Source organism: Macaca thibetana, chromosome 19 (genome assembly GCF_024542745.1).
Source record: "Macaca thibetana thibetana isolate TM-01 chromosome 19, ASM2454274v1, whole genome shotgun sequence".
In the NCBI taxonomy this organism is placed as follows: Eukaryota; Metazoa; Chordata; class Mammalia; order Primates; family Cercopithecidae; genus Macaca; species Macaca thibetana.
Window position 1 is genome coordinate 6,995,241 of NC_065596.1, and position 26,817 is coordinate 7,022,057.

The window sequence follows — 26,817 nt, forward strand, 5'->3', positions numbered from 1 at the left end:
GTAGCCAGATTACAGGTGTGCCCTACCATGTCCAACTAATTTCTCAATTTTTTTGTAGAGACGAGGGTCTCGCCCTGTTGCCCAAGCTGGTCTTGAGCTCCTGACCTCAAGCAATCCTCTCGCCTCCTCAGCCTCCCAAAGCATTGGGATTATGGGAGTGAGCCACTTCACCTAGCCTAATCCTTTTTTTTTTTTTTTTGAGATGGAGACTCATTCTGTTGCCCAGGCTGGAGTGCAGTGGCAAGATCTCAGCTCACTGCAACCTCCACCTCCTGGGTTCAAGCGATTCTCCTGCCTCAGCCTCACAAGTAGCTAGGATTACAGGCACCCCCCCCCCCATATTAGGCTAATTTTTGTACTTCTAGTAGAGAGGGGGTTTCACCCTGTTGGCCAAGCTGGTCTTGAATTCCTGACCTCAAGTGATCCGCCCACCTTGGCCTCCCAAAGTGCCGGGATTACAGGCACGAGCCACCATGCCAGGCCCCCCACTGGACAGCTTCCCTACTGCACCTGCCCTGGTTTCCTCCCAAATCTTGTTGGGCAGTCAGGGGTGGGGAATGTGGGCAGTGTTTTGGTGCCAAGCAAAACCCCACAGACTTCTGTGAAAACCAACCAGGAACATTTATTTAAAAAATAAGCAAGTTATCCCCAAGAGGGTGAAGCACCGCTGGCCGGTTCTGACATTCGATTCAGGCTGAAGGCATGGCAACTCCTCCGGCCCTTGCTGGGAAATGTCCTGCCCAGGCCACGGGCGGTGCCCCAGTGCAGCTGGGTCCCCGAAAAGCCCCCAAACACATGATCCCACCAAAGGCTTGAACAGAGCAACTTCATCAAGCAGGCAGGGACCACACCTGAGACACAAGGGCAGGGAGGTAAAGCACAGGGGACTGGGGTTGGGCCAGGGACACCCAGCCCCCGTCTCCAACTGGCGCCCCCTCCAGGGGGGCTGACATGTGGTGTGGGGCCACCAGGACCTGTGGCTGCCCCTGGTGGGGGAAGAACAACCCTCCCTTTTGGGTGGTCGGGGTAGTTGTCTGCACACAGCTCAGATGACCATGGGCACAGGAAGAATCAAACTCAGTCAACCATCCTTCAACCCAACTGGGAGTCTGTGAGGCCTAGCACACAGGTGCTCAATAAATGCTTGTGGCATGAAGTGAAGGAACCGATCTTGTTCATCTCTGTGCCCTAGCACTTGGCATGTAGCCCATGACAAAAATGCAGACTGAACAACTGTCATCCTCTTTCTTATCACTAGTGCCCAGCACACAGTCAGTGCTCTTGAGGTGTGTGGAAAAGAAGCCAATTAAAGAGTGAGAAGTTCCCACACCGTCTAGCAGTGAGGGGAAAAAGGAAAAACGTGAAAAGTACCTTGTTCACTCCCATTCCCATCCCACAGCTCAGCTCCCTGCACACAGCAGGGGCTAAGTGTACCAAATCAATAACTTATCTTTGTGACACGAGTGCCAGGCACACAGTAGGTGATCAGTATGTGCTTGAATAAATGGATAGAAGCATCTTATTTATCTCAATATTCCCAGAGCCTGGGCTGGGCGCAGTGGCTCATGCCTGTAATCCCAGCACTTTGGGAGGCCGAGGCGGGTGGATCACTTGAGGTCAGGAGTTCGAGACCAGTCTGGCCAACATGGTGAAACCCCGTCTCTACCAAAAATACAAAAATTAGCCAGACATGATGGCGCACACCTGTAGTCCCAGCTACTTGGGAGGCTGAGAAACAAGAATTGCTGGAACCTGGGAGGCATAGGCTGCAGTGAGCCAATATCATACCACCGCACTACAGCCTGGGTGACAGAGTGAGACTCTGCTCTTTAAAAAAAAAAAAAAAAAAAAAAAAATCCCAGAGCCTAGAATGGCACCCAATACACAGTAGGCACTCAATAAATCCTTGAATGAATTTTAAAAATGAATGTGTATCAGTAGTGCCTGATTCTTACTCTGATCAGTAACTGCTTGATGACTGAATCAATCGCTGATAGAGGGAATAATTATGCCTCATTCACTGCCATAACATGGGAACCTGGCATACAGCAGGTACTTAATAAGTGTTGGGCACATGAACAGATGAAGAGGGCTTGGTTCTTCCCAGTTCCCCAGGGCCAAGCCCTGTTGCTGGCATGCAGTAGGCACTCCATTAATGCTGCCTGTGTGCACGTGATTGCTTAGCGAGAGCTGGCTGGACACCACCCCACACGAGAGCCCTCTGCGGCCTGCCAAGGGGTCCTAGAGGTGGCCCTGATGTCCTCAGTAAGCACCTGGAACCTGGGCCAGCGAAGGCTGCTTTGGCTTTCTGGCTGCCACCCCTCAGAGTTCATCCCGGGCAGCACTGTCTAGTGGGGACTGGAGCACGTCTGAGTTCTTGGCCTCACGGCTCAGTGCCTGCTGCTCCCTCATCTTCTGGGACTTGGCGCGGTCCCAGTCGGTCTTGACGTGCTCATTGTTCCATACGACTGAGGTCTCAGTGTCACTCACATAGCCATCGTCTCCGGTGTAGTGTGTGGGGTAGATGAGCAGCGGCTCCACGGAGAAGGCATGCAGGTTGCGGAGGGAGAAGTGGGCCTTGTACTCGGACCTGGGGGGAGGAGGAGGGGAGTGAGGGGCAGCAATGGCTTCAGGGGAGGGGACAGCTGGAGGAAAAACTGGAGGTGAAGAAGTCAGCCGGGATAGATTAAGACGTAAGTGTGCAGGGGATACAAATGGAGACAGATCTGGGAGGGGGCGAACGGAGGGAGAAGTAGGCAGAAGAAGAGACAAGTCCTCAGAGTCCGTGAGTTTCACGCCCCCACCCTCCCAGGACAGGCCCACCGTGAGACGCCAGCCCAGCAGCCGCCTGCCCCTCTCACACTGGGTGCTTGTCGAACATGACGGGCAGGAACTCGTCCACAGGCAGCATCTTGGAGAGCGGCTCAGCAGCCAGCAGCTTGCGGGCGCCTTGCAGGGAGATCACGTAGGCCAAGGTCCAGTAGGAGTAGTCGGCCTCCACCAGGTTCCTGACGCGGGGCACAGCCTTCTCGGGGTGCTCCACCTGCATCCGCTTCCGGCCCACGTAGCTGGGGTGCAGGATCGGGCCTGTCACTCTCCTCCCGCCCTCCAGAGGGAGCTTGCCCAGAAAACTAGGGATCTAGTTACCCCGCCAGGCCCTGGGATGGGAGCAGGCTCAGCATGTTTGCGGAGCGCTGTGACTGGATGCAGAGAATGCAGGAGCCCAGGGGTCTGGGGGTCATGTGGGTCATGGGAATTAGAGTTTTTCCAAAGGGCGTGAGGGAGCCGTGGAGGCTTTGGAGCTGGGGAGAGCAGGATCACGCAGACGTTCTCTGAGGCTGAAGCTGCTCTGAGTTCAGAGGGCAGTGGGGGTGGAGGTGGGCAAGGTGCCCTGATGTGGGGAGCAGTCAGGAATGGAGGGGTGCAGTTACTATTCACACGGGGCAGTGTTCCCAGAATGTGGATTAGGGCACTGCACTTGGAAGGGAAAGAAAGGTGGAGGAAAGAAGAGGACAAACCAGCCCACCTATAGGAGAAAAGAAAGGCTCCAGTGCAGGAAACATGGTGGCGGTACTCCCATACCAGGGCTTGTCTAAGACCCAGGCGCCCTGGCCACGCCCCCAGACTCTTCGGCCACACCTCCAGCTCTGACCACGCCCTCCATGACCACACCCCCATGCTCTTCAGCCTCGCCCGCAGGCTGCCGGTCAAATTTTAGCCACATTCACTTCCATAGACCTCAGTCAAGTCTCTAAGCCCTGACCAAGCCTGCAGGCTGCTGGCCAGGTACCTTGAGTTCTGGGTGATCCTTCTAAGGTCCTTCCCTATATAGTCTACAGCCCTGACAGTGCTCTCAGGCCCAGGGATCACGTGAATCATCCTGCTACGTTTCCAGGAGTTAGCCACGCCCTACGCCTACCACCCTGACCACACCCAGACATACGGCTCTAGGCTTAGCTGCAGCGCTCTGGCCACGCCCCTAGGATCCAGCTCCACTCCGCCTCGCAGCCCCACCTCTAAGCCCTGGTCCAGCTCCACCCCACCCTCAAGCCCCGCCTCTAAGCCATGACCCGTCCCCAGGCCCCAGCTTCACCCTGTCCCCAACCCCACCTCTAAGTCCTGGCCTTGCCCCAGGCCCCAGCTTCACCCCACCCTCAGATCCCCACTCACATGAGGTCCCAGTCCAGGCCCTCCCGCTCTACATCGCGCATAAGGTTCATCAGGCGTCTCTTGAAGAAGATCTCAAAACGCAGGTCATCCTCAAACACAAGCGATTTCTGCAGCCCCCGGTCCACCACCTGAGAGAGGAAGCCCAGCCAGGTCGCAGGGAGGCCAAGGCCAGGCCTGACCCTAAAGCACAGAGCTCTGCTTTCAGAAGCTCTGAAAGACCAGGAGAGAAGCCAGTGCATCTCCCCGCCTCTCCTAGCTCCAGGGACATCTGGACATCCATGCCCTCTGTCACCCATGATGGATCTCCGAAGAGGAAGGCCTCCTAGCCCCTCAAATGTCCACACCTCATGCACCTCCCACCTTGCAGCCGCACGCCCCCATTTGGCTTCATGTTTGATAACAAGTTTTTTTCTTTCTTTTTTTTTTCTCTTTTTTGAGACGGAGTCTCGCTCGGTCGCCCAGGCTGTAGTGCAGTGGCTCAATCTTGACTGCAACCTCCGCCTCCTGGGTTCAAGTAATTCTCCTGCCTTAGCCTCCTGAGTAGCTGGGATTACAAGCATGTGCCACTACGCCCGGCTTTTATTTATTTTTCTTTTTTTGAGACACAGTGTCACTCTTGTCGCCCAGGCTGGAGTGCAATGGCATGATCTCAGCTCACTGCAACCTCCACCTCCTGGGTTCAAGTGATTCTCCTGCCTCAGCCTCCCAAGTAGTGGGATTACAGGAGCCCACCACCACACTCAGCTAATTTTAGTATTTTTAGTAGAGTCGAGGTTTCACCATGTTGGCCAGGCTGGTCTTGAACTCCTGACCTCAGGTGATCCACCTGCCTTGGCCTCCCAAAGTGCTGAGATTACAGGCATGAGCCACCACACCCAGCCATTTTTCTCTTTTTTTCTGAGACACAGTTTTGCTCTGTTGTCCAGGCTAGAGTGCAGTGGCACAATCTTGGCTGAATGCAGCCTTAACTCCTGGGCTCATGTCACCCTCCCACTTTAGCCTTCCGAGTAGTCAGGACCACAGGTGTGTGCCACCATGCCTGGCCCTGATAGCCCCAAGTTCGAAGCCCAATCAGACACCCTCCTCCAATCACAGCCTCTCCCTCTGAGGGTGGCTGAGGATGCCCGGGCTGGTGGGGTGCCCCCGGCACTGGGCAGGTGCTGGTTTAAAGTGGCTCTGTGGCCATGACTTCTATTACTAAACGTCAAGCATAGAGACCAGGCTGGGAGTAACGAGGATTTGTTTACAGGTCCCAGGCCCCAGACACCACCTGCTGCTCAAAAGGGCTCACCCCTCCCCCCAGCCTCAGTTTCCACATCTGCGCAATGGAAGGATGGCAGACACACCTGGGGTTGATACAGCTGGTGTGGCGCATCATTCACTAAAGAGACGCCATGGGTCCCATGGCTGAGGCTGGATGCCTGGCCAGGGCTTTGGGGAACTCCTTCAACCCCTTCCCGCTCCAAATCTCAGAGGAGATCTCGAGTCATAACTCTGGCCCCGCCCATCGCTCAGGACACACCTCCTTCCAGATGTTGTAGTGGCTCAGAAAGCAGCCCAGCTCACCCTTGGTGAGGGGCCGGCCGTGGTAGGGGTCCCGGTAGCCGGGCAGCATCTGGATCCCCAGCGCCTCCACCTGGCTGGTGTTCATGGCTCTGGAGAGGAGGAGGAGAGGGTCACGAAGAAGGCTCACCTTGCCTGCCATTCTGCCATCCCCTGCCATTCCATCATCCCCTGCGGCGTTGAGCAGCTGGTCCCCCTCTTGTAGCACTGGCACCCCTCCTGGACACATGGGGCCTCACTCATCTGCACATGGTATACACTCATGGGAAAACCTGCTCTCCTCCTCTCCTGGAGTCTGACTGACTTACCCCTCCATAGTCCCCACCAGCGCGGTCTACACTGGCAGCATGCAAACCGACCCATTCCCCTGGGTCAGGACTCACTTGCCTTCCATGGTCTACAACTGTGAGGATCTGCCCCTTCCCCGGGGTCCCTTTCACTTGCCCTCCATGACGCCCACTGATGTGGTCTACACCTGTTTGGACACCACGCCCGCCCCCATCTGAATCACTTGCCGTCTACCAGCGAGGTCTACACCCACATCCACGTGCGGACCCGCCCCCCCACCCCCAGGCCTCGGACTCACTTGCCGTCCACGGCCTCTACCAGCCGGCACTCGATCTCCTGTGCCTGCAGCGCCCGCAGCATGCGCTCCCGCCGGTCCTGCCGCCGCCTCAGGTTGATCATGAAGACCTGCAGCCCGGAGAGCCCCGAGCCAGATCAGCCCCTGCAAGCGAGGGCCCTCCACCCGCAACCAGCCTCCAGGGAAGGCCCAGCCCACCTCGTCAAAGCCCATCTTGTCCGGTGTCTTGGTGGGAGCCGAGATGAAGCGGGAGGGCTCTGCTGGCGGGTGCTTCACTGTGGGGCACAGACGTTGAGGAGTCGCTGGGGTGAGGGGCCTCCTACCTCTCTCCAACAGGCTTTCCCCACCGGCTCCATGGCTCCCAGTCCGACTAGCTCGGCCCACAAAGTCGACCTGGCTCCGCCCACATCAGTGCTGCTCTCTAGGAGCCCCTCCCATGTCATTTGAACTCTGCACAGCAGCCCAAAGCCCTGACCGCACCCCAGGCCCCAGCTTCACCCCGCCCCCAGTCCTGCCTCTCAGCCCTGGCCACACCCCAGGCCCCAGCTTCACCCCGCCCCCAGTCCTGCCTCTCAGCCCTGGCCACACGCCAGGCCCCAGCTCCATCCCGCCCCCAGCCTGGCTTCTCAGCCCTGGCCACACCCCAGGCCCCAGCTTCACCCCGCCCCTAGCCTGGCCTCTCAGCCCTGGCCACACCCCAAGTTCCACGTTCACCCCGCCCCCAGCCCCGCTACTCAGCCCTGGCCACGCCCCAGGCCCTAGCCTCATCCCTCAACCTCCCCGAGCCTTGTCTCTAAGCCCTGGCCTTGCCCCAGGCTCCAACTTCACCCTGTTCACCCTGCCCCTCCCCAGCCCCACCTCTAAGCTCTGGCCACGCCCCAGGCTCCAGCTTCACCATGCACCCCCCCAGCTCCACCTTTAAACCCTGACCATGCAACAGCTTCGCTCCGACCCCCAGCCCCGCTTCTAAGTCCTGGCCATACCGCAGGCCCTAGGTTCACCCTGCCCCCAGCCCCGACTCTCAGCCCTGGCCACGCCCCAAGCTCCAGCTTCACTCCGCCCCCAGCCCAGTCTCTAAGCCCAGGCCATGCCCCAGGCTCCAGCTTCACTACGCCCACAGTCCCGCCTCTAAGCCCTGGCCACGCCCCATGCTCCAGCTTCACTCCCCAGCCCCACCTCTAAGCCCTCGCCAACGCAAAGAACTCCCATTCCTACCTCAGGCCCTTTGCACATGCTTGGTCCCTGCTTGAAATACCCTTCCCTTCCCTGCTCTGTATCCTTACTTCTCAGCTATGATGCCCTGGGCATGGGGGTCACCCTCCCCCCTCCCACCTCCCTAGGCTGAGCCAGGCCTCCTCTGGGCCCCAACAGCACCTGGACTTGCACCACCAAAGCTCCCATCCTTGCTGCCCTAACCCCGTGGCCCTGTGCCTGTCTGTTGTGGGCCCCTTGGGAAGGACACCAGGTATGTCTGCTCACACTGGGCCCCTAGTGCCCAACACGGGGACTTGGCACACAGCAGGCACTCAGTAATTGCTTGTAGAATGAACCAAGAAATGATGGCATGCTGTGTATCCTTGACTGGCCCGGGCCTCAGCTTTCCTAATCTATAAAATGGGTCAATAAGCCACTGAGAGGTTTCACGAACAGATGTCATGAGATCACGCACTATGTCATGGGGTGAACTATGTCTCCCCAGTGCCAACCACCAGTACCCCAGGGTATGATCCTATTTGGACACAGGGTTGTGAACAGAGGTCGAGTTAAAATGAAGTCATTAGGGTGGGCCCTAATCCATATGGCTTGGGAGGCTGAGGTGGAAGGATTGCCCAGGAGTTCAAGGCTACAGTGAGCTATGATGGTGACACTGCACTCCAGCCTAGGTGACAGAGACTCCATCTCCCAAAAAAGCAAAAAAGAAGGCCGGGCACAGTGGCTCACATCTGTAATCCCAGCACTTTGGGAGGCCAAGGCGGGTGGATCACGAGGTCAGGAGTTCAAGACCAGCCTGGCCAACATAGTGAAACCCTACCCCCACTAAAAATACAAAAAATTAGCCGGGCGTGGTGGCAGGCGCCTGTAGTCCCAGCTACTTGGGAGGCTGAGAGAGGAGAATGGCGAGAACCTGGGAGGCGGAGCTTGCAGTGAGCGGAGATCAGGCCACTGCACTCCAGCCTGGGAGACAGAGCGAGACTCCATCTCAAAAAAAAAAAAAAAAGAAACCTAAATTAACAAATTAGCTGAGCATGGTAGTGGCATGCACCTGTGGTCTCAGCCACTCAGGAGGCTGAGGTGGGAGGATCGCTTGAGCCAAGGAGGTTGAGGCTGCAGTAAGCTGTGATTTTGCCACTGTACTCCAGCCTGGGTGACAGCGAGACTCTCTCTCTCAAAATAATAATAATAATAATAAGGAAATGACAACACAAATATATGTATATGTGAGAACTTAAACTGGGAAAACTCTGGCAGCTACAGAGACGCTTCTCAGGCCCTGGTTCCTGATGGGAGGTGGTGATAAATGGAGACCCACCATCCCCGACTGTGGCCGGGTGGGACCTGGACATCTAAGTATGCCAGACTCTTGGGTGTTGCGGGGGGCCTGCCCCAGTGATTGTGCAGTCTCCAGGTGTCACCTCAAAAAGACTCAAAAGTCTCCCCTAGGCCGGGCGCGGTGGCTCAAGCCTGTAATCCCAGCACTTTGGGAGGCCGAGACGGGCGGATCACGAGGTCAGGAGATCGAGACCATCCTGGCTAACAAGGTGAAACCCCGTCTCTACTAAAAAATACAAAAAAAACTAGCCGGGCGAGGTGGCGGGCACCTGTAGTCCCAGCTACTTGCGAGGCTGAGGCAGAATGGCGTAAACCCGGGAGGCCGAGCTTGCAGTGAGCTGAGATCCGGCCACTGCACTCCAGCCCGGCGACAGAGCGAGACTCCGTCTCAAAAACAAACAAACAAAAATCTCCCCTAGGCCAGGCGCAGTGGCACACACCTGTAATCCCAGCATATTGGGAGGCGGAGAGGGGCAGATCACCTGAGGTCAGGAGTTTGAGACCAGCCTGGCTAACATGGTGAAACCCCGTCTGTACTAAAAATACAAAATTACCCGGGCATGGTGGCAGGTGCCTGTAATCCCAACTACTCGGGAGGCTGAGGCAGGGGAATCGCTTGAACCCAGGAGGTGGAGGTTGCAGTGAGCCGACACTGCACTACTGCACTCCAGCCTGGGTGACAAAGTGAGGCACCGTCTCAAAAGAAAAAACAAAGTCTCCCCCAAACACAAAGGACAGGGTGCTATTCCATCTTGAGCCACCAGGGGGAGCCGCAGATAGACCTGTTCAGAAATCGGTAAGGCTAGGGAAACGGAGCCCAGGGACAGACGCCTCACCCCTCCCACCCAGTCTCCATCTATGCAGTGGTGGGAATGGCAGTGGCGTTGGCAGGGCTTTCTGCGCCCACAGCAGGGAGAGGCCCACATTAGAAATGGCTGAGATGGGAGCACCATCCCAAGGCAACCGCAATTACAGCTCAGCCCTGTGTGCTCCTCCAGTTGTAGAGGGACAGCTGCTGGTTTCATAGCTTATGGATTTTTTAAAATTTTTATTTATTTATTTATTGATACAGGGTCTGGCTCTGCTGCCCAGGCTGGAGTGCAGTGGCGCAATCATGGCTCACTGCAGCTTCGACCTCTTGGGCTCAAGGGATCCTCTTGCCTCAGCCTACCGAGTAGCTAGGACCACAGGTGTGTGCCATCACACCTGGCTAATTTTTGTTTTTTGTTTTTTGTTTTTTGTTTTTGGTAAAGACAGGGTTTCACCATGTTGCCCATGCTGTTCTCAAACTACTGGGTTCCAGGGATCTGCCCACCTCGGCCTCCTGAACAGCTGGGATTATTATTTATTATTATCATTATTTTTGAAGACAGAGACTTACTCTATTGCCCAGGCTGCAGTGCAGTGGCACGATAATGGCTCACTGCAGCCTCCAGCTCCTGGGCTCAAAGGATTCTCCCACCTCAGCCTCCTGAGTAGCTAGGAATACAGGCATGTGCCACCATATCGGACTAATTAAAAAAAATTTTTTTTCTTTTTTTTTTGAGACAGAGTTTCACTCTGTTGCCAGGCTGGAGTGCAGTGGCACGATCTCAGCTCACTGCAACCTCCACCTCCTGGGATCAAGTGATTCTCCTGCCTCCGCCTCCCGAATAGCTGGGACTACAGGCATCCGCCACCACGCCCAGCTAATATTTTTTTTGTAGTAGAGACGGGGTTTCACCATGTTGGTCAGGATGGTCTCCATCTTTTGACCTTGTGATCCGCCCGTCTCGTCCTCCCAAAGTGCTGGGATTACAGGCGTGAGCCACTGCACCCGGCCAAAAATTTTTTTATAGAGAGATGGGGTCTCACTATGTTGCCCGGGGTGATCTTGAACTCCTAAGCTCAAGCAATCCTCTCACCTTGGCCTCTCAAAGTGCTGGAATTGCAGGTGCGAGTCACCATGTCCAGCCTATACATGCAGTTCTTTAGTGAAAACTTGCTGTCCTGTCAGTTCTCACATCCTCCATAGCTCCTGACTGTCCTCAGGGGGAAGGTCCCTTCCTCAGCCTGGTCTCTGAGGCCATCTACCCTGGCCCTGGATACCAGCCCCAGGGGCCCACTGACCTTGCCTGTTCCCCAGGTTCACGTCCCTTCCAGCCTCTCGGCCTTTGCCCACGCTACCACCTCCCGCTGCAATCCCCTTTCTGGTGAACTCCTACTTATCCTGCCCCTTAATGCCACCTCCTCCAGGAAGCCCACCCGACAACCCCGAGCACGCTGCGTACAGCTGCCTGCAAACCAGCACTCTGTAACAGCAGGGACAACCCTCCACCTCGTTCACATGTGCTCTTGCACTCAGCACCCCCCACAGGGACTGGCATCTGCCTGGCACTCAGTGCTCACAGGACAGATTCGAGACATCAGTGAAAGAGAGGCAACCTAGCCCCTCCCAGGGCAGTTTGCAGGCAGACTCACCCATGACCTCCAGCTGCACGTGCATGAAGCTCTCAGCCTCATCCTGGAGGGTGCTGTGGGCGCGCAGCGGTACCGGCAGGAAGCCGTACTCCTCCTTGTTGCACACGTACATCTGCACCTCTGCAGTGGGCAGGGAAGCAACAGACACATGTAAAAACAGGCCAGGCCCAGTGGCTCATGCCTTCCATCCCTGGGCTTCAGGAGGCCAAGGCAGGAGGATCACTTCAGATCAGGCATCTGAGACCAGCCTGAGCAACAGAGCAAGACCTCATCTCTACAAATAATTTTTTTTTCTTTTTTTTTTTTAGACAGAGTCTCACTCTGTCTCCCAGGATGGAGTGCAGTGGCACTATCTTGGCTTACTGCAACCTCCACCTCCTGGATTCAAGCGATTCTCCTGACTCAGCCTCCCAAATAGCTGGGACTACAGGCTTGTGCCATGCCACCATGCCCGGCTAATTTTTGTATTTTTAGTAGAGACAGGGTTTCACTATGTTGGCCAGGCTAGTCTCAAACTCCTGACCTCAGGTGATCCACCCGCCTCGGCCTCCCAAAGTGCTGGGATTACAGGTGTGAGCCACTGTGCCTAGCCCAAAATTTTTTTTTTTTTTTTTTGATATGGAGTCTCACTCTGTTGCACAGGCTGGAATTCAATGTCATGATGTCAGCTCACTGCAACCTCCACCTCCCGGGTTCAAGCGATTCTCCTGCCTCAGCCTCCTAAGTAGCTGGGACTACAGGCACATGCCACCATGCCTGGCTAATTTTTTGTATTTGTAGAGATGGGGTTTCACTGTGTTAGCCAGGATGGTCTCAATCTCCTGACCTCATGATCCACCCGCCTTGGCCTCCCAAAGTGCTGGGATTACAGGTGTGAGCCACCACACCCGGCTCTACAAATAATTTTAAAATTAGCTGGGAATGGTGGTACCTGCCTATGGTCCCAGCTACTCAGGAGGCTGTGGCAGGAGGATCACTTGAGCCCAGCAGATTGAGGCTCCCGTGAGCTATGATAGCGCCATTGCACTCCAGCTTGGGCAACAGGGCAAAACCCTGTCTCAAAAACAAACCAAACAAAAAACAGTAAAAATGCATGTTGAGGCACAAAAAGGAAACAGTTTGACAAAATGTCAGTTAAGTTACTTCCTTCTACATCTACCCTTTTCTGGATGGTTTGAACTTTTTTATGAGTGTATCTTTTTTTTGAGACAAAGTCAGGTTCTGTCGCCCAGGTTGGAGTTCAGTGGCGCCATCTCGGCTCACTGCAACCTCCGCCTACGGGGTTCAAGCAATTCTCCTGCCTCAGCCTCCAAGTAGCTGGGATTACAGGCACTTGCCACCATGCCCAGCTAATTTCTGTATTTTTTTTTAGTAGAGATGGGTTTTCACCATGTTGGCCAGGCTGGTCTCGAAATCCTGACCTCAAGTGATCCACTGAGCCTAGCCGAGTGTGTATCTTTTTTAGACTAAAAAATTCAACGATGCTCTTTTAATTTAATTTTATTGTATTTATTTTTTTTGAGACAGAGTCTCGCTCTGTTGCCCAGGCTGGAGTGTAGTGGTGTGATCTTGGTTCACTGCCTCCTGGGTTCAAGCAATTCTTGTGCCTCAGCCTCCTGAGTAGCTGAGAGTACAGGCACCCACCACCACGCCCAGCTAATTTTTGTACTTTTAGTAAAGACGGTTTTCACCATGTTGGCCAGGCTGGCCTCAAACTCCTGACCTCATGTGATCCGCCCGCCTCACCCTCCCAAATTGTTGGGATTATAGGCGTGAGCCACTCCGCCTGACTAACCAATAGATCTTAAAGAGCTAGGGAATGAAGCTAACCAGTAAAGCCAGGGCTGGAGAGAGACTGGGTCCTGGAGACATTATCTGAACACCTAGATACAGCTGTATCTGAAGTCAGCCCTGCGCTGCATTGTTTGGGTTCCGTGAATCTTCCGTGTGCTCTGAACTGGCTTAGCGCAAAACCCAAACAACCAGGCAGATGGCCCTGCAATGGCAGACCTCTCATGTACGTACCTGCCTGCTTGCAGGAGAAGGCGAAGACGATGATGTCGTCAAAGGACCAGGTGTAGTCAGGGTGAGGTGGGTAGAAGGCCAGGTTCCTGGACGCTGCCTTCCGCAGGTCGATCAGGAAGGTTGAGTGCACCATGGGAACTGCAAAGCAGCCCCGGCGGTCTCGCTTGCGGATGGGGATGTAGGCAGGTGTGCGCTTGTAGTAGCCCTGTGGGGAGAGAGCGACAGTTCCGCATAGGGGTCTTGAAAGGTAAGGATGGAGGCCCATGATGGCGGGCGGCATGGAACGGGACCAGACGGAGAGCCAGGCACAGCAGTGTGTGCCTGTGGTCCCCCCAGATTCAAGCCCAGTATGGGACCTGTGGCCAGGCCTGGCCAATAAGAAAGAGCCTTGTATTTCCCCAGCTTCAGTAATGAGTTCAGAGGTAGTGTAGAGGAGACTAGCAATGGCCCAATCAGAATGGATGACGGCTGGATGCTGCTGAGATCACTCTCAAGCTGTCTGAGAATGAACCCACCCAAAGGATGGAGAAAGACAGTTATCCAAACGCCTGGATCAAGCCATGCCTGAAGTCCCATCCTGACACCACCACTTGCTAGCTGTGTGAGTTTAGGCAAGTCACTTCCTCTCTGTGTTTCTGTTTCCACCTCCGGAATAGCAGGGTGGGGGACAATCAAAGACCCTCTATTCTTCCCTCCCGTCTGGCCTCAGAGGACTGTTTAAAGATTACCGTAATGAGTTTTTGTTTTGTTTTGTTTTGTTTTTGAGACCAAGTCTCACTCCATCACCCAGGCTGGAGTGCAGTGGTGCGATCTCAGCTCACTGCAACCTCCGCCTCCTGGATTGAAGCGAGTCTCATGCTTCAGCCTCCCGAGCAGCTGGGAGGACAGGCGTGTGCCACTGAACCTGGCTAATTTCTGTTTTTTTTTTTTTTTTTTTTTTAGTAGAGATGGGGTTTCACCATGTTGCCCAGAGTGGTCTCAAACTCCTGAGCTCAGGCAATCCGCCTGCCTCAGTCTCCCAAAGTGCTGGAATTACAGGCGTGAGCCACCGTGCCCAGTTTCCATGATGATTTTTGTAAAACACACACACAACAAGGTGGTGTGACAGTAAGTTTCACTCTAGCCACGAACCCACCTGCTCAGCCCAGACCCCACAGTCCCCAGGCACTCACTGTACCTGGGAAGTCATTCCACACCAGAAGTTGGAGTACGCAGCCCGGGAATCCAGCATGGGGGCGACCACCGTCTTGTTCTCAGCGATGAGCAGGCTCAGTGTGTCAGGGTTGAGGATCAGGTTGTCCGCGTCTACAAACTGCAAAACACCCCACACAGCATCAGCATGGGCTGCCAGACTGCCTCCAGGTCAGGCTAGCACTCAGAACAGCTGGGGCAAAGGCCAGAGCCCTGGGGGTCTGGCAAAGACCTCTGGAAGCACCCCCACACCGGCTGAAATGGAGCAGGGACCCCGTTTTGGGGGCCTGCAGGATCCCCTGGATCATGCAAATAAAGCAAAGGTCTTGAGTTCCTTCAAAGAAAATTCTAGCCGGGCGCGGTGGCTCAAGCCTGTAATCCCAGCACTTTGGGAGGCCGAGACGGGCGGATCACGAGGTCAGGAGATCGAGACCATCCTGGCTAACACGGTGAAACCCCGTCTCTACTAAAAAATACAAAAAAAAAAACTAGCCGGGCGAGGTGGCGGGCGCCTGTAGTCCCGGCTACTCGGGAGGCTGAGGCAGGAGAATGGCGGGAACCCGGGAGGCCGAGCTTGCAGTGAGCTGAGATCCGGCCACTGCACTCCAGCCTGGGCGACAGAGCGAGACTCCATCTCAAAAAAAAAAAAAAAAAAAAAAAAGAAAATTCTAGGCACTGAGCTAGCCCTGAGAAGTAAATGAACAACCAGAGCAAGAAGGTAGCAAAACATTTTTTTTTTTTTTTTTGTGAGACAGAGTCTCACTCTGTCACCCAGGCTGGAGTGCAGTGGTGTGGTCTCCGCTCACTGCAACCTCCGCCTCCCAGGTTCAAGCGATTCTCCTGTCTCAGCCTCCCGAGTAGCTGCGACTACAGCCGTGCACCATCACATCCGGGTAACTTTTTGTACTTTTAGTAGAGACGGTGTACCGTCAAGTTGGCCAGATTGGTTTTAAACTCCTGACCTTATGTGATCCGTCCACCTTGGCCTCCCAAAATGCTGGGATTACAGGTGTGAGCCACCATGCCCGGCCTAGTATTTTGCTTTTTCTTCCTTTTTTATTTTTTAAAGGGATAGCATCTTGCTCTGTCACTCAGGCTGAAGTGCAATGGTGCAATCGTAGCCCACTGCAGCCTGGAGTTTCTGGGCTCAAGTGATCCTCTCATCTCAGCCTCCCAAGTAGCTGAGAGTACAGGCATGCGTTACCATGCCCGGGTAATTTTTTTATTTTTATTTTTGTAGAGATAGGGTCCCTCTACATTGTCTAGGGTAGTTTTGAACTCCTGGGTTCAAGTGATCCTCCCGTCACGGCCTACCAAAATGCTGGGATTACAGGTGTGAGCCACTGCACCTGGCCTAAAATTAAAAAAAAAAAAACATACATACATATATATAGAAAATCACGGCCGGGCGCGGTGGCTCAAGCCTGTAATCCCAGCACTTTGGGAGGCCGAGACGGGCGGATCACGAGGTCAGGAATTCAAGACCATCCTGGCTAACACGGTGAAACCCCGTCTCTACTAAAAAAAAATACAAAAAAATAGCCGGGCGAGGTGGCGGGCGCCTGTAGTCCCAGCTGCTCAGGAGGCTGAGGCAGGAGAATGGCGTAAACCCGGGAGGCGGAGCTTGCAGTGAGCTGAGATCCGGCCACTATGCTCCAGCATGGGGGACAGAGCGAGACTCCGTCTCAAAAAAAAAAAAAAAAAAAAAAAGAAGAAAATCACACATAGAAAATGATTAGATCTGGATGCTTCCCCTCTACTAGGATGTAAAGACACAAAAGTCACGATATATCACAGAACCACTAACATGTTTTTCGGGTTCTTTTTTTTTTTTTTTTTGAGACGGAGTCTCGCTCTATCGCCCAGGCTGGAGTGCAGTGGCCCGATCTCAGCTCACTGCAAGCTCCGCCTCCCAGGTTTACGCCATTCTCCTGCCTCAGCCTCGCAAGTAGCTGGGACTACAGGCGCCCACCACCTCACCGGGCTAGTTTTTTGTAATTTTTAGTAGAGATGGGGTTTCACCATATTAGCCAGGATGGTCTCGACCTCCTGACCTCATGATCCGCCCGTCTGGCCTCCCAAAGTGCTGGGATTACAGGCTTGAGCCACCGCGCCCGGCCGGGTTTCTTGTTTTTTTTTTTTTTTGAAATGGAGTCTCCTGTTGCACAGGCTGGATGGAGTGCAGTGGCACGATCTCAGCTCACTGCAACCTCCACCTCCCATGTTCAAGCAATTCTCCCTTAGTCTCCCAAGTAGCTGGGATTACAGACACATTCTACCACGCCAGGCTAAGTTTTGTATTTTCTGGTAGAGACGGGGTTTCACCAGGTTGGCCAGGCTGGTTTCGAACTCTTGATTTCAAGTGATACACCTGCCTCGGCCTCCCAAAGTGCTGGGATTACAGGTGTGAGCCACCGCGCCCGGTCTGGATGTTTTTCTTTTACTGCTGGTCCACAGAGATGCTTGCTGTTACCCAGGCAGTATCGTTTAGAATATTGGATCAACTGCCATAAACAACAACAAAAACTAGAATTCCAGTATCCCCCGGCAACGTGGGAATACCATTTCCACATGGCAACCTTCAGTTGCAGAGGGCAGTTGGCTGGCTCTTAGGACAAGCCCTGTGGTCATGTTACATACCCCATCCGGTCCCTCTGGATGTTTGAATCTGTGACCTTTGAATATTAATGCAGAACAAACAGCCAGATCACTGTGGCAGTTCCTCAAAAAGCTAAACATAGAATTACTACATGATCCAGGAATTCCATTCCTAGGTATGAACCAAGAGAATTGAAAGAAAGGACGCAAACAGGTTCTTTGTTTGTTTGTTTTTGAGACAGAGTCTTGCTCAGTCACCCAGGCTGGAGTACACTGGTGTGATCTCGGCTCACTGCAACCTCCACCTCCTGGGTTCAAGTGATTCTCCTGCCTGAGCCTCCTGAGTAGCTGGGATTAATTACAGGCATGCGCACCACCATGCCCAGATAATTCAAACAGGTCTCTGTACGCTCATGTTCATGTCAGAATCCTAACAGCCAGGCCAGGTGCAGTGGCTCAGACCTGTAATCCCAGCACTTTGGGATGCCAAGGCAGGCAGATCACATGACGTCAAGAGTTCAAGACCAGCTTGGGCAACATGGTCAAACCCCGTCTCTACTAAAAATTACACACACAAAAAATTAGCCAGGCATGGTGACACATGCCTGTAATTTCAGCTACTCGGGAGACTAATAACGCAGGAGAATCGCTTGAACCCAGGAGGCAGAGGTTGCAGTGAGCCGAGATCATGCCACTGCACCGCAACCTGGGCGACAGAGCACCACTCTGTCTCAAAAAACAAACAAACAAAAAAAGAATCTCTACAGCCAAAAAAAGTGGAAGCAACTGAAGTGTGTCCATCAATGGATGAAGAGATCAACACGATACGGCCCACCCAGACAATGGAATAAGAGACAGCCATACAAAGAAAGCACGGATCCAGGCTGTAATGAACCTTGAAAACTCGATGCTGAGTGAGAGAAACCAGACACGAAACGCCACGTGGTGTGACATTCCATTGATGTGAAATGCCCAGAACAGGCAAATCCACAGACAGGAAGCAGATGAGTGGCTGCTAGGGCCTAGGGGAGGGGAATGGGGAGTTGAGGAGTGACTGCTGATGGGGTTTTATTTCTGGGGAATGAAAATGTTCTGGAATTAGAGGTGGTGCTTGCGAAACAAATAAATATATATGTGAACTGACTTCAATTAATACAAACAAGAAAGAGGATAAAGTGAATCTCTCCAGGAGATACAATTAAAATTTAGATGCTGGCCAGGGGTGGTGGCTCACACCCGTAATCCCAGCACTTTAAGAGGCTGAGGCAGGCGGATCACGAGGTCAGGAGATCGAGACCATCCTGGCTAACACGGTGAAACCCCGTCTCTACTAAAAATACAAAAAATTAGCCGGGCGTGGTGGCGGGCACCTGTAGTCCCAGCTACTCGGGAGGCTGAGGCAGGAGAATGGCATGAACCCAGGAGGCAGAACTTGCAGTGAGCCGAGATCGCGCCACTGCACTCCAGCCTGGGCGACAAAGCGAGATTCCATCTCAAAAAATAAAAAATAAAAATAAAAATAAATTAGCCTGGCGTGGTGGCAGGCGTCTGTAGTCCCAGCTACTCGGGAGGCTGAAGCAGGAGAGTCACTTGACCCCGGGAGGTGCAGGCTGCAGTGAGCCAAGATTGCGCCACTGCACTCCAGCCTGGGCGACAGAGTGAGACTCTGTCTCAAAAAAAAAAAAAAAAGAAACACGAAAATATAATTTTGTGTCAAAAGCCACTTTGAGTTTTGAACCAGCACTTTGAGCTCCACCCCGGTTTGCTGAGGGAAAAAAGCTAAAGCCAGGCAACCTCAAACCACAAAAGCAAAATCCGAGAGGCAGGACAAGGCAGCTTTGTGCCAGAACGCTCTGGAAGGTTCCAGATCCACCTCTCTGCCTTGCCAGTTCTGACACCCCGCCAGGCAAGGTGTCCCCTCCCTCTGTCAGCCTCTGTTTCCTCACCTATAAAATGGTCTGATAAACCACCAAGCAAGAGAGTTCCCCTCAGGAGCTCCATCCGTCCTCCCCGGACATGGCACTGTCCCCGTTCCTCTCTCCCTGGCACCTTCACATCCAGTGCCAAAACAGACCGTCTCCTTCACCTTGCGACGCATCCTGAACCCCCTGCCTTTCTCCATGGCCCCCACCCCATGCAGGCCTGTCCATCAATCGCTGGTACCCTGCTCGGGCCTCTACTCCGGCCTCCTGCTAGTGTGTGCGGCTTCTGCTACCCGCAGCAGCCACCGTGGCTTTTTTTTTTTTTTGAGACGGAGTCTCGCTCTGTCGCCCAGGCTGGAGTGCAGTGGCGCGATCTCAGCTCACTGCAACCTCCGCCTCCCGGGTTCAAGCGATTCTCCTGCCTCAGCCTCCCAAGTAGCTGGGGTTACAGGCGTGCGTCATCACACCAAGCTGATTTTTGTATTTTGGTAGAGACAGGGTTTCACCATGTTGGCCAGGCTGGTCTCGAACTCCTGAACTCTAGCAATCCAGTTGCCTCAGCCACTCAAAGTGCTGGGATTACAGGCATGAGCCACCACGCCTGGTCCACAGTGGCTTCTGAAAATCTTACATCAGAACACAGACCTCCCCTGCTCACACACCCTCCATGGCTCCCCATTCCCCTCCAAGTAGACATCAAGTGCCTCCACTGGCCTGTGTAGCTGGACCTCTAGCCACCACTGCATCGAAGTCACTTTGCTCACTTGATTCCTTTCTTTTTCTTTTCTGTTTTTTTGTTTGTCTGTCTGTCTGTTTTAAGAGATGGGCTGGATGTGATGGCTCACCCCTATAATCCCAGCACTTTGGGAGGCCGAGACAGCCGGATCACCTGAGGTCAGGACTTTGAGACCAGCCTGGCCAACATGGCAAAACACCATCTCTACTAAAATTACAAAAATTAGCCAGGCATGATGGCAGGGGCCTGTAATCCCAGCTATTCAGGAGGCTGAGGCAGGAGAATTGCTTGAACCCAGGAGGTGGAGGCTGCAGCAAGCTGAGATTGTGCCACTGCACTCCAGCCTGGGCAACAGAGTGAGACTCTGTCTCAAAGAAAAAAGCAAATCAGGAGAATATAGGAAAGTATGAAGGCTGAAATAACATTTGGGGTAGATCATAGAAAACTGTGTAATGGATTCAATGTATATTATTTGGGGGATGGATGCCCCAAAATCTTTGACTTCACCACTTCACAATCTATGCATGTAACAAAATTATACTTGTGCTCCATAAGTTTATACAAATTAAAAAATAGTAGTAATATTCAATCAATAAAGTTTTTTTTTTTTTTGAGAGAGTCATTCTGTGGCCCAGGATGGAGTGCAGTGGTACGATCTCGGCTCAAGAAAAAAATAAAAAATAAAAAGACTCAACTGTTCCCTTCCCCATGAGACAATGTCCCCGCAGGAGGAAGTGCAAGTCAGGCCTCAGCAATTCAATGTGGCCACCACCCCCCAGTCCCTGACCCCTTCCGGCTGCTTCTTGGAAGTGACCCAAAGGTTTGGCCATTACATATGACGGTGATAAAAACAGACGTGACACGGTCAGGCGCTGTGGCCCATGCCTGTAATCCCAGCACTTTGGGGGGCCGAGGCAGGAGGATCACTTGAGCCCAGGAGTTGGAGACCAGCCTGGGCAACATAGCAAGACCCTGTCTCTACAAAAATATTTTTTGTTATTTTAAAAAATATTTATTTATTTATTTATTTATTTATTTATTTATTTATTTATGAGACTGAGTCTCACAGTGTTGCCCAGGCTGGAGTGCAGTGGTACAATCTCAGCTCACTGCAACCTCTGCCTCCCAGGTTCAAGAGATCCTCCTGCCTCAGCCTTCTGAGTAGCCAGGATTACAGGCACCTGCCACCAGGCCTGGCTAATTTTTGTATTTTTAGTAGAGACAGGGTCTCCCCACGTTGACCAGGCTGGTCTCGACCTCCTGACCTCAAGTGATCCACCCGCCTTGGCCTCCCAAAGTGCTGGGATTACAGGCGTGAGCCACCATGCCTGGCTTCTACAAAAATAAAAATAAAAAATTAGCCAGGCATAGTGGTGGGTATCTGTGCTCTCAGCTACTCGGGAGGCTGAGGCAGGGGAATTGCTTGAACCCAGGAGGCGAAGGTTGCAGTGAGCCGAGATTGCGCCACTTCACTCCACCCTGGGCGCCAGAGTGAGTCTCTGTCTCAAAAAATAAAAATAAAAAAATAAAAATGGACTTGACCCAAGTGTCCAAACACAGGGGACAACTGGGGACAGAAAAGCCCATTCATTCCTGGTGCTGAGGATCAAATGAATCCCAGCTCCTCCTCCACTGACCAACCATGTCACCTTAAGCAACTCATCTCCCCTCTCTAAGCCTCAGTTTACCCTTCTGCAAAATGATGTTAAGGATGGTCCTGGCATCCTGCTGTTCTGCCTTCCCTGGGGATACCCAGACCTGCCCGTGATCCACAGCTGGCCAGCTGAGAAACTTACCAGGATGTAATCAGCCCACATGTCTCGAGCTGATTTCAGGGCTGCCTGGCGCAACTTCATGACATGCTCGTAGCGTGAGTCAGACCAGTGTTTCGGGCCTTCCTCGTCTGGGTAGGACCTATGGGGAGGCAGCTGTGATGTGGACATCACAAGGCACCATCAAAGCCTAACGAGGGCCTGAGCTGCCTTCGGGGTACTCAGAGAGAGCTTCCTGGAGGACGGACATGTAAGCTGATCTGAGGGATGGGAAAAAGGAAACGAGGAAAGAGAAGTGGGGAGAATGTCCCTGGCCGGAGGTACAGCCTGTGCAAAGGCCTGGAAGGAAGAAAGCCCGAGGCACACTGGAGGGAAGGAAGGAAGCTCAGAGTGGGGCCCAGTGCAGTGGCCCACGCCTGTGATCCCAGCACTTTGGGAGGCAGAGGTGGGAGGATCGCTTGAGGCCAGCGCTTCGAGACCAGCCTGGGCAACACAGTGAGACCCTATCTCTATAAAAAATACAAAAACATTAGCTGGGCATGGTTATATGTGCCTGTAGTCCCAGCTACTCAGGAGGCTGAGGTGGGAGGATAGCTTGAGCCCAGGAGATAAAGGCTGCAGTAAGCTGTGTTCACTCCACTGCACTCCAGCCTGGGTGATGGAGTGAGACCCTGTCTCAAAAAAAAAAAAAATCCCAGAAAGGAACTGGGTGGGGGTGGGGAGTCCATGCTGCCCAGGGCCTCAGGGAGTAGATAAACAGCAAAGTCAGTGCTGGGACCAAGACTGAGTCAGTGAGCCAAGGAACAAAGCAGTGGGCGTCCCCAGAAGAAAAAGGGAATGAAGGAATTCTAGGTGCAGGGAACGGCTTGGGCAAAGGTCTGACAGGAGGATTATGGCCTATTTGTAAAGATGAGGGAGGGTCAGAGTAGCCTAATGCTGCCTGGCTGGGCTGGAGAGGCAGGGACTGAGGGCCTGTTATTCTGTCCTGGGACAACGGGGAGCCATAGAGGGTGTGTGAGCAGAGGCAAAGCCCAGTCAGACTAGGAGCAGGGGAAAGGCGCTCACCTGGGCTCCTCCGCCGGCCGCCACTCCACAGAATGGTACAAATTCTTCACGGCCACCAGCCACTCCCGCAGCACAGTTGACGTGTTATCCATGTTGTGGTCCGTAGCCACCCTGAAGGGAGAGGGAACAGGCAGCGCAGTTGGGGAGACTGAGGCAGGACCAGGCAGCAGCGAGGCAAGTCGAGGACCACATCCCCAACTGGCCTCCCACCAGCCATGCACCTCTGGCCAGGACACTTCTCCGTTTCCTTTTTTTTTTTTTTTTTGAGACAGTCTCACTCTGTCGCCCAGGCTGTAGTGCAGTGCAGTGGCGCGATCTCAGCTCACTGCAAGCTCCGCCTCCCAGGTTCACGCCATTCTCCTGCCTCAGCCTCCCGAGTAGCTGGGACTACAGGTGCCCGCCACCACGCCCGTCTAATTTTTTTTTTTTTTTTTTTTTTTTTTTTGGTAGAGACGGGGTTTCACCGTATTGGCCAGGATGGTCTCAACCACCTGACCTCCTGATCCGCCCACCTTGGCCTCCCAAAGTGTTGGGATTACAGGCATGAGCCACCGCGCCTGGCCCTTTCCATGTCAGTTTCCTCATCTGTAACATGGGGGTGGGAACAGGACCCAGTTTACTGGGAAGTGGAAGGATTAAACAAGCTAATTTTGGAAAGACACATTAGTGATTGGCTGTTTTATTACTGAGCATCTAAGATCTTGCAAACCACATTCACTAACAAATATGTGTAACTTCATTTTTTTTTTTTTTTTGAGACAGAGCCTTGCTTTGTCACCCAGGCCGGAGTGCAGTGGCATAATCTTGGTTCACTGCAACCTCCGCCTCCCAGGTCCAAGCAATTCTCCTGCCTCAGCCTCCCAAGTAGCTGGGATTACAGGTGCACGCCACCACACCCAGCTAATTTTTGTATTTTTAGTAGAGACGGGGTTTCACTGTGTTGGCCAGGCTGCTCTCGAACTCCTGACCTCAGGTGATTCACCTGCCTCGGCCTCCCAAAGTGCTGGGATGACAGGAGTGAGCCACCGCACCCGGCAATTTTTTACTGTATATATCAGGCCAGGCACAGTGGCTCACGCCTGTCATCCCAGCACCCTGAGAGGCCGAGGCGGGTGGATCACCTGAGGTCAAGAGTTCTAGACCAGCCTGGCCAACATGACAAAACCCCATCTCTACCAAAAATACAAAAATTAGGCCAGGCACAGTGGCTCACGCTTGTAATTTCAGCACTTTGGGAGGCCAAGGCGGGAGAATCACTCGAGGCCAGGAGTTCGAGCCTAGCCTGGCCAACATGGTGAAACCCTGTCTCTACTAAAAGTACAAAAAATTAGCTGGGCGTGGTGGCAGGAGCCTGTAATCCCAGCCACTCAGGAGGCCGAGGCAGAATTGCTTGAACCTGCAGAAGAATCACTTGAACCTGGGAGGCGGAGGCTTCAGTGAACCGAGATCGTGCCACTGCACTTCAGCCTGGGCTCAAGAGCAAGATTCGAGTCTCAAAAACTAAATTAAAAAAAAAAATTATTTAAATTTTAAAAAATTTTAAAATTTTGAAAAATTAAAAAATAAAAAAAAATTAATTTTTAATTTTATTTAAAATTAAAAATAAAATTAATTAAAATTAAAATTAATAATTTTTTTAAAAAATTAAAAAATGAAATATCACAAACCAGCTGGGTGCAACGGCTCATGCCTGTAATCCCAGTATGTAATCCCAGCTGAGGCAGGAGAATCACTTGAGCCCAGGAAGGGGAAGTTGCAGTGAGCTAGGATTGCACCACTGCACTCCAGCCTGGGCAACGGATATAAAACCCTATATCAAAAAAAAATGTATATCTCAGCAGGGCGCTCATGCCTGTAATCCCAGCACTTCGGGAGGCCGAGGCGGGACAGATCATGAGGTCAGGAGATCCAGACAAGCCTGGCCACAATGGTGAAACCCCGCCTCTATTAAAAATACAAAACTTAGCCAGGCATGGTGACGCGTGACTGTAATCCCAAGCTACTCAGGAGGCTGAGGTAGGAGAATCACTTGAACTTGGGAGGTGGAGGCTGCAATGAACTGAGATCGTGTCACTGCACTCCAGCCTAGGCAACAGAGCAAGATTCCGTCTTAAAAAAGAAAGAAAAAAAAAAGCATATCTCATCTCAAAGTATATCTCATAAACCCCCTACCCTGCCTTCCTTCATCTTCTCCTGTGAGCCACACCACTTCAGTGGGCTGCAGTCATTTATTCATTCAACAAACATTTGTTAAGTACCAATTGTGTATTTGGATTATCCAGACTGGGAAATCGGGTGGAAGGAAAAGCAACATTTGGGAGTTTAGTTTGACCGTAGTGCCAAGAGCTAATTCTACCCAATAAGTTAAGTTGACAATAACACCAGCAATGAGTAACACCAGCAATGATAGCAATCATAATAAAATCACTGAGAGCCAAGCCCATGCCAGACCCAAGGACTCCACATCCATTAACTGGTTAATCTTCAGAGACAAACCCCAAAAGAGAATTATATTAATACACTTATTTTCTTTTCTTTTTCTTTTTTTTAGAGGCAGGGTCTTACTCTGTAGCCCAGGCTAGAGTGCAGTGGTGCAATCATAGCGCACTGCAGCCTCAAACTCCTGGGCTCAAGTGATTTTCCCGCCTCCTGAATAGCTGGGACTACAGGCACACACCACCACACCCGACTAATTTTTGTATTTTTTCTAGACACAGAGTTTTGCTATGTTGGCGAGGCTGGTCTCGAACTCCTGAGCTCAAGTGACCCGCTCACCTTGGCCTCCCAAATTGCTAGGATTACTGCGTGAGCCACAGCGCCCGGACCCATTTTCCATTTGAGGAAACTGAGGCAGGGAGTGAGAAGTCACCAGTCAAAGACTTCTTCAGAGCTCTGGCCTGTTCCCTCCCAAGAAAGCATCCACTTCCTCCTGGGCCATCTAGTCCTGGACTCCACCCACGCCGGTCCGAAGGCAGGGGTTTGTCTGGGGCCTGGAGCCGGGCTGAGTTCAAGCTTAAGGTCAGCAGCAGGCACAGAAAGGCTTGCTGTTAGATGTGGCCCCTGGCAACGCCCCAGTGGGGGCTGCGGGCTCAGTCCTTTGGAGGTGTACGTGCTCCAGAGGAAGTTAGAACGAGTCACAGTCAGTGGGGCCGGATCTGCCCTAGTAGGGTCCAGTAGACAGGAGCGGTGCCCAGCCCACCCCAAAGGAGCCAGCAGGAGGAACTCGATCCCGCTTGTTTTAATGTGGGGAGGGCTGTGTCTGGCCCCATGGGAGGACAGCAGGCAGGGGGCACGCGTGGGCCCATCCCGATGGGGCAGCGGGCAGGGGCATGCGTAGACCCGTCCCGATGGGGGTAGAGAGCAGAAAGCACGCGCGGATCCGCCCAAAAGAGGATAGCGGGCAGGGGCTCGTGTGAATCCACCCCAAAGGGGACAGCGAGCAGGGGCTCTCGTGGACCCGCCCGATGGGGACAGCGGGCTCGGCTCACCATAGCGCAGTGCGCTCCCGCGGGTGCCGCAGCCGCTCGAGTGCGCCCAGCGTGGTGGGCAAAGCGTGGGCCGCGTTTCGCGCCAACAGCGCGATGAGCACGCGCGGCGCCTGCAGGGGCGATTCCGGGCTCCAGCGCTCCTCAGGGAAGTAGGCGTCGGCGCCCGGCTGGCCCCCCGGCGGCAGTGGCGCCAGCAGCAGAAACAGCAGCGCCTGGAGCGACTGCTCGCGCCGCCGGCCGGCGCGTGGAGCCGCCGCCATCGCGCCACGCGTCTCCTTTAAGTCGTTTTTCTGCGGGAGGACTCTGGCCGCGCCTTAAAGGGGTCATTGGGGCCCCGCCCGGCCGCGCGCCTTGAAGGGGAGGAGCGCGCCGGGCGTGAAGTCCAGGCCCCGCCTCCAGACGCTTTCGGAGACCCAAAGCCCGGAGTGACGTCACCTGCAGCCCTACCCAGGACGCCCCGCCCCCGCACCCACGTTAAAGGCACAGAGCGCTCGGAGAGCGTGTAAGGGAGGTTAGGGGTAGCGTTAGGGTTAGGAACCCGCGCTTTCTCCGGGTGCGTCCTACCACCGAGACCTCCTCCTGATGCGCCGCCAAACTTCCCCATGTATAAAACCTGGGCTGTGCCACCAGGCGGACTTGGCTACTTAGGAATTGGTTTGGGACCCAAGAGACCTTAGCCTCAGTTTCCTCTGCT

General features: G+C 53.6%; 2 protein-coding genes across 2 annotated transcripts in view; one reads left to right on the top strand and one right to left on the bottom strand.

The window, feature by feature from the left end:
- BST2 (bone marrow stromal cell antigen 2) overlaps nucleotides 1–26,817 on the top strand; it is a 365,601-nt gene that overhangs the window by 174,402 nt on the left and 164,382 nt on the right. The window lies entirely within an intron of this gene.
- On the bottom strand, nucleotides 601–26,503 carry COLGALT1 (collagen beta(1-O)galactosyltransferase 1). Its single transcript, XM_050769578.1, has 12 exons — nucleotides 26,124–26,503; nucleotides 22,636–22,746; nucleotides 21,595–21,712; nucleotides 14,529–14,663; nucleotides 13,352–13,556; nucleotides 11,327–11,446; nucleotides 6,515–6,591; nucleotides 6,320–6,426; nucleotides 5,693–5,825; nucleotides 4,171–4,298; nucleotides 2,862–3,068; nucleotides 601–2,590 (listed from the first exon to the last, which is right to left on the bottom strand). The coding sequence occupies exons 1-12, from the start codon at nucleotides 26,381–26,383 to the stop codon at nucleotides 2,323–2,325; spliced, it is 1,869 nt and encodes a 622-aa protein (XP_050625535.1). The 5' UTR covers nucleotides 26,384–26,503; the 3' UTR covers nucleotides 601–2,322.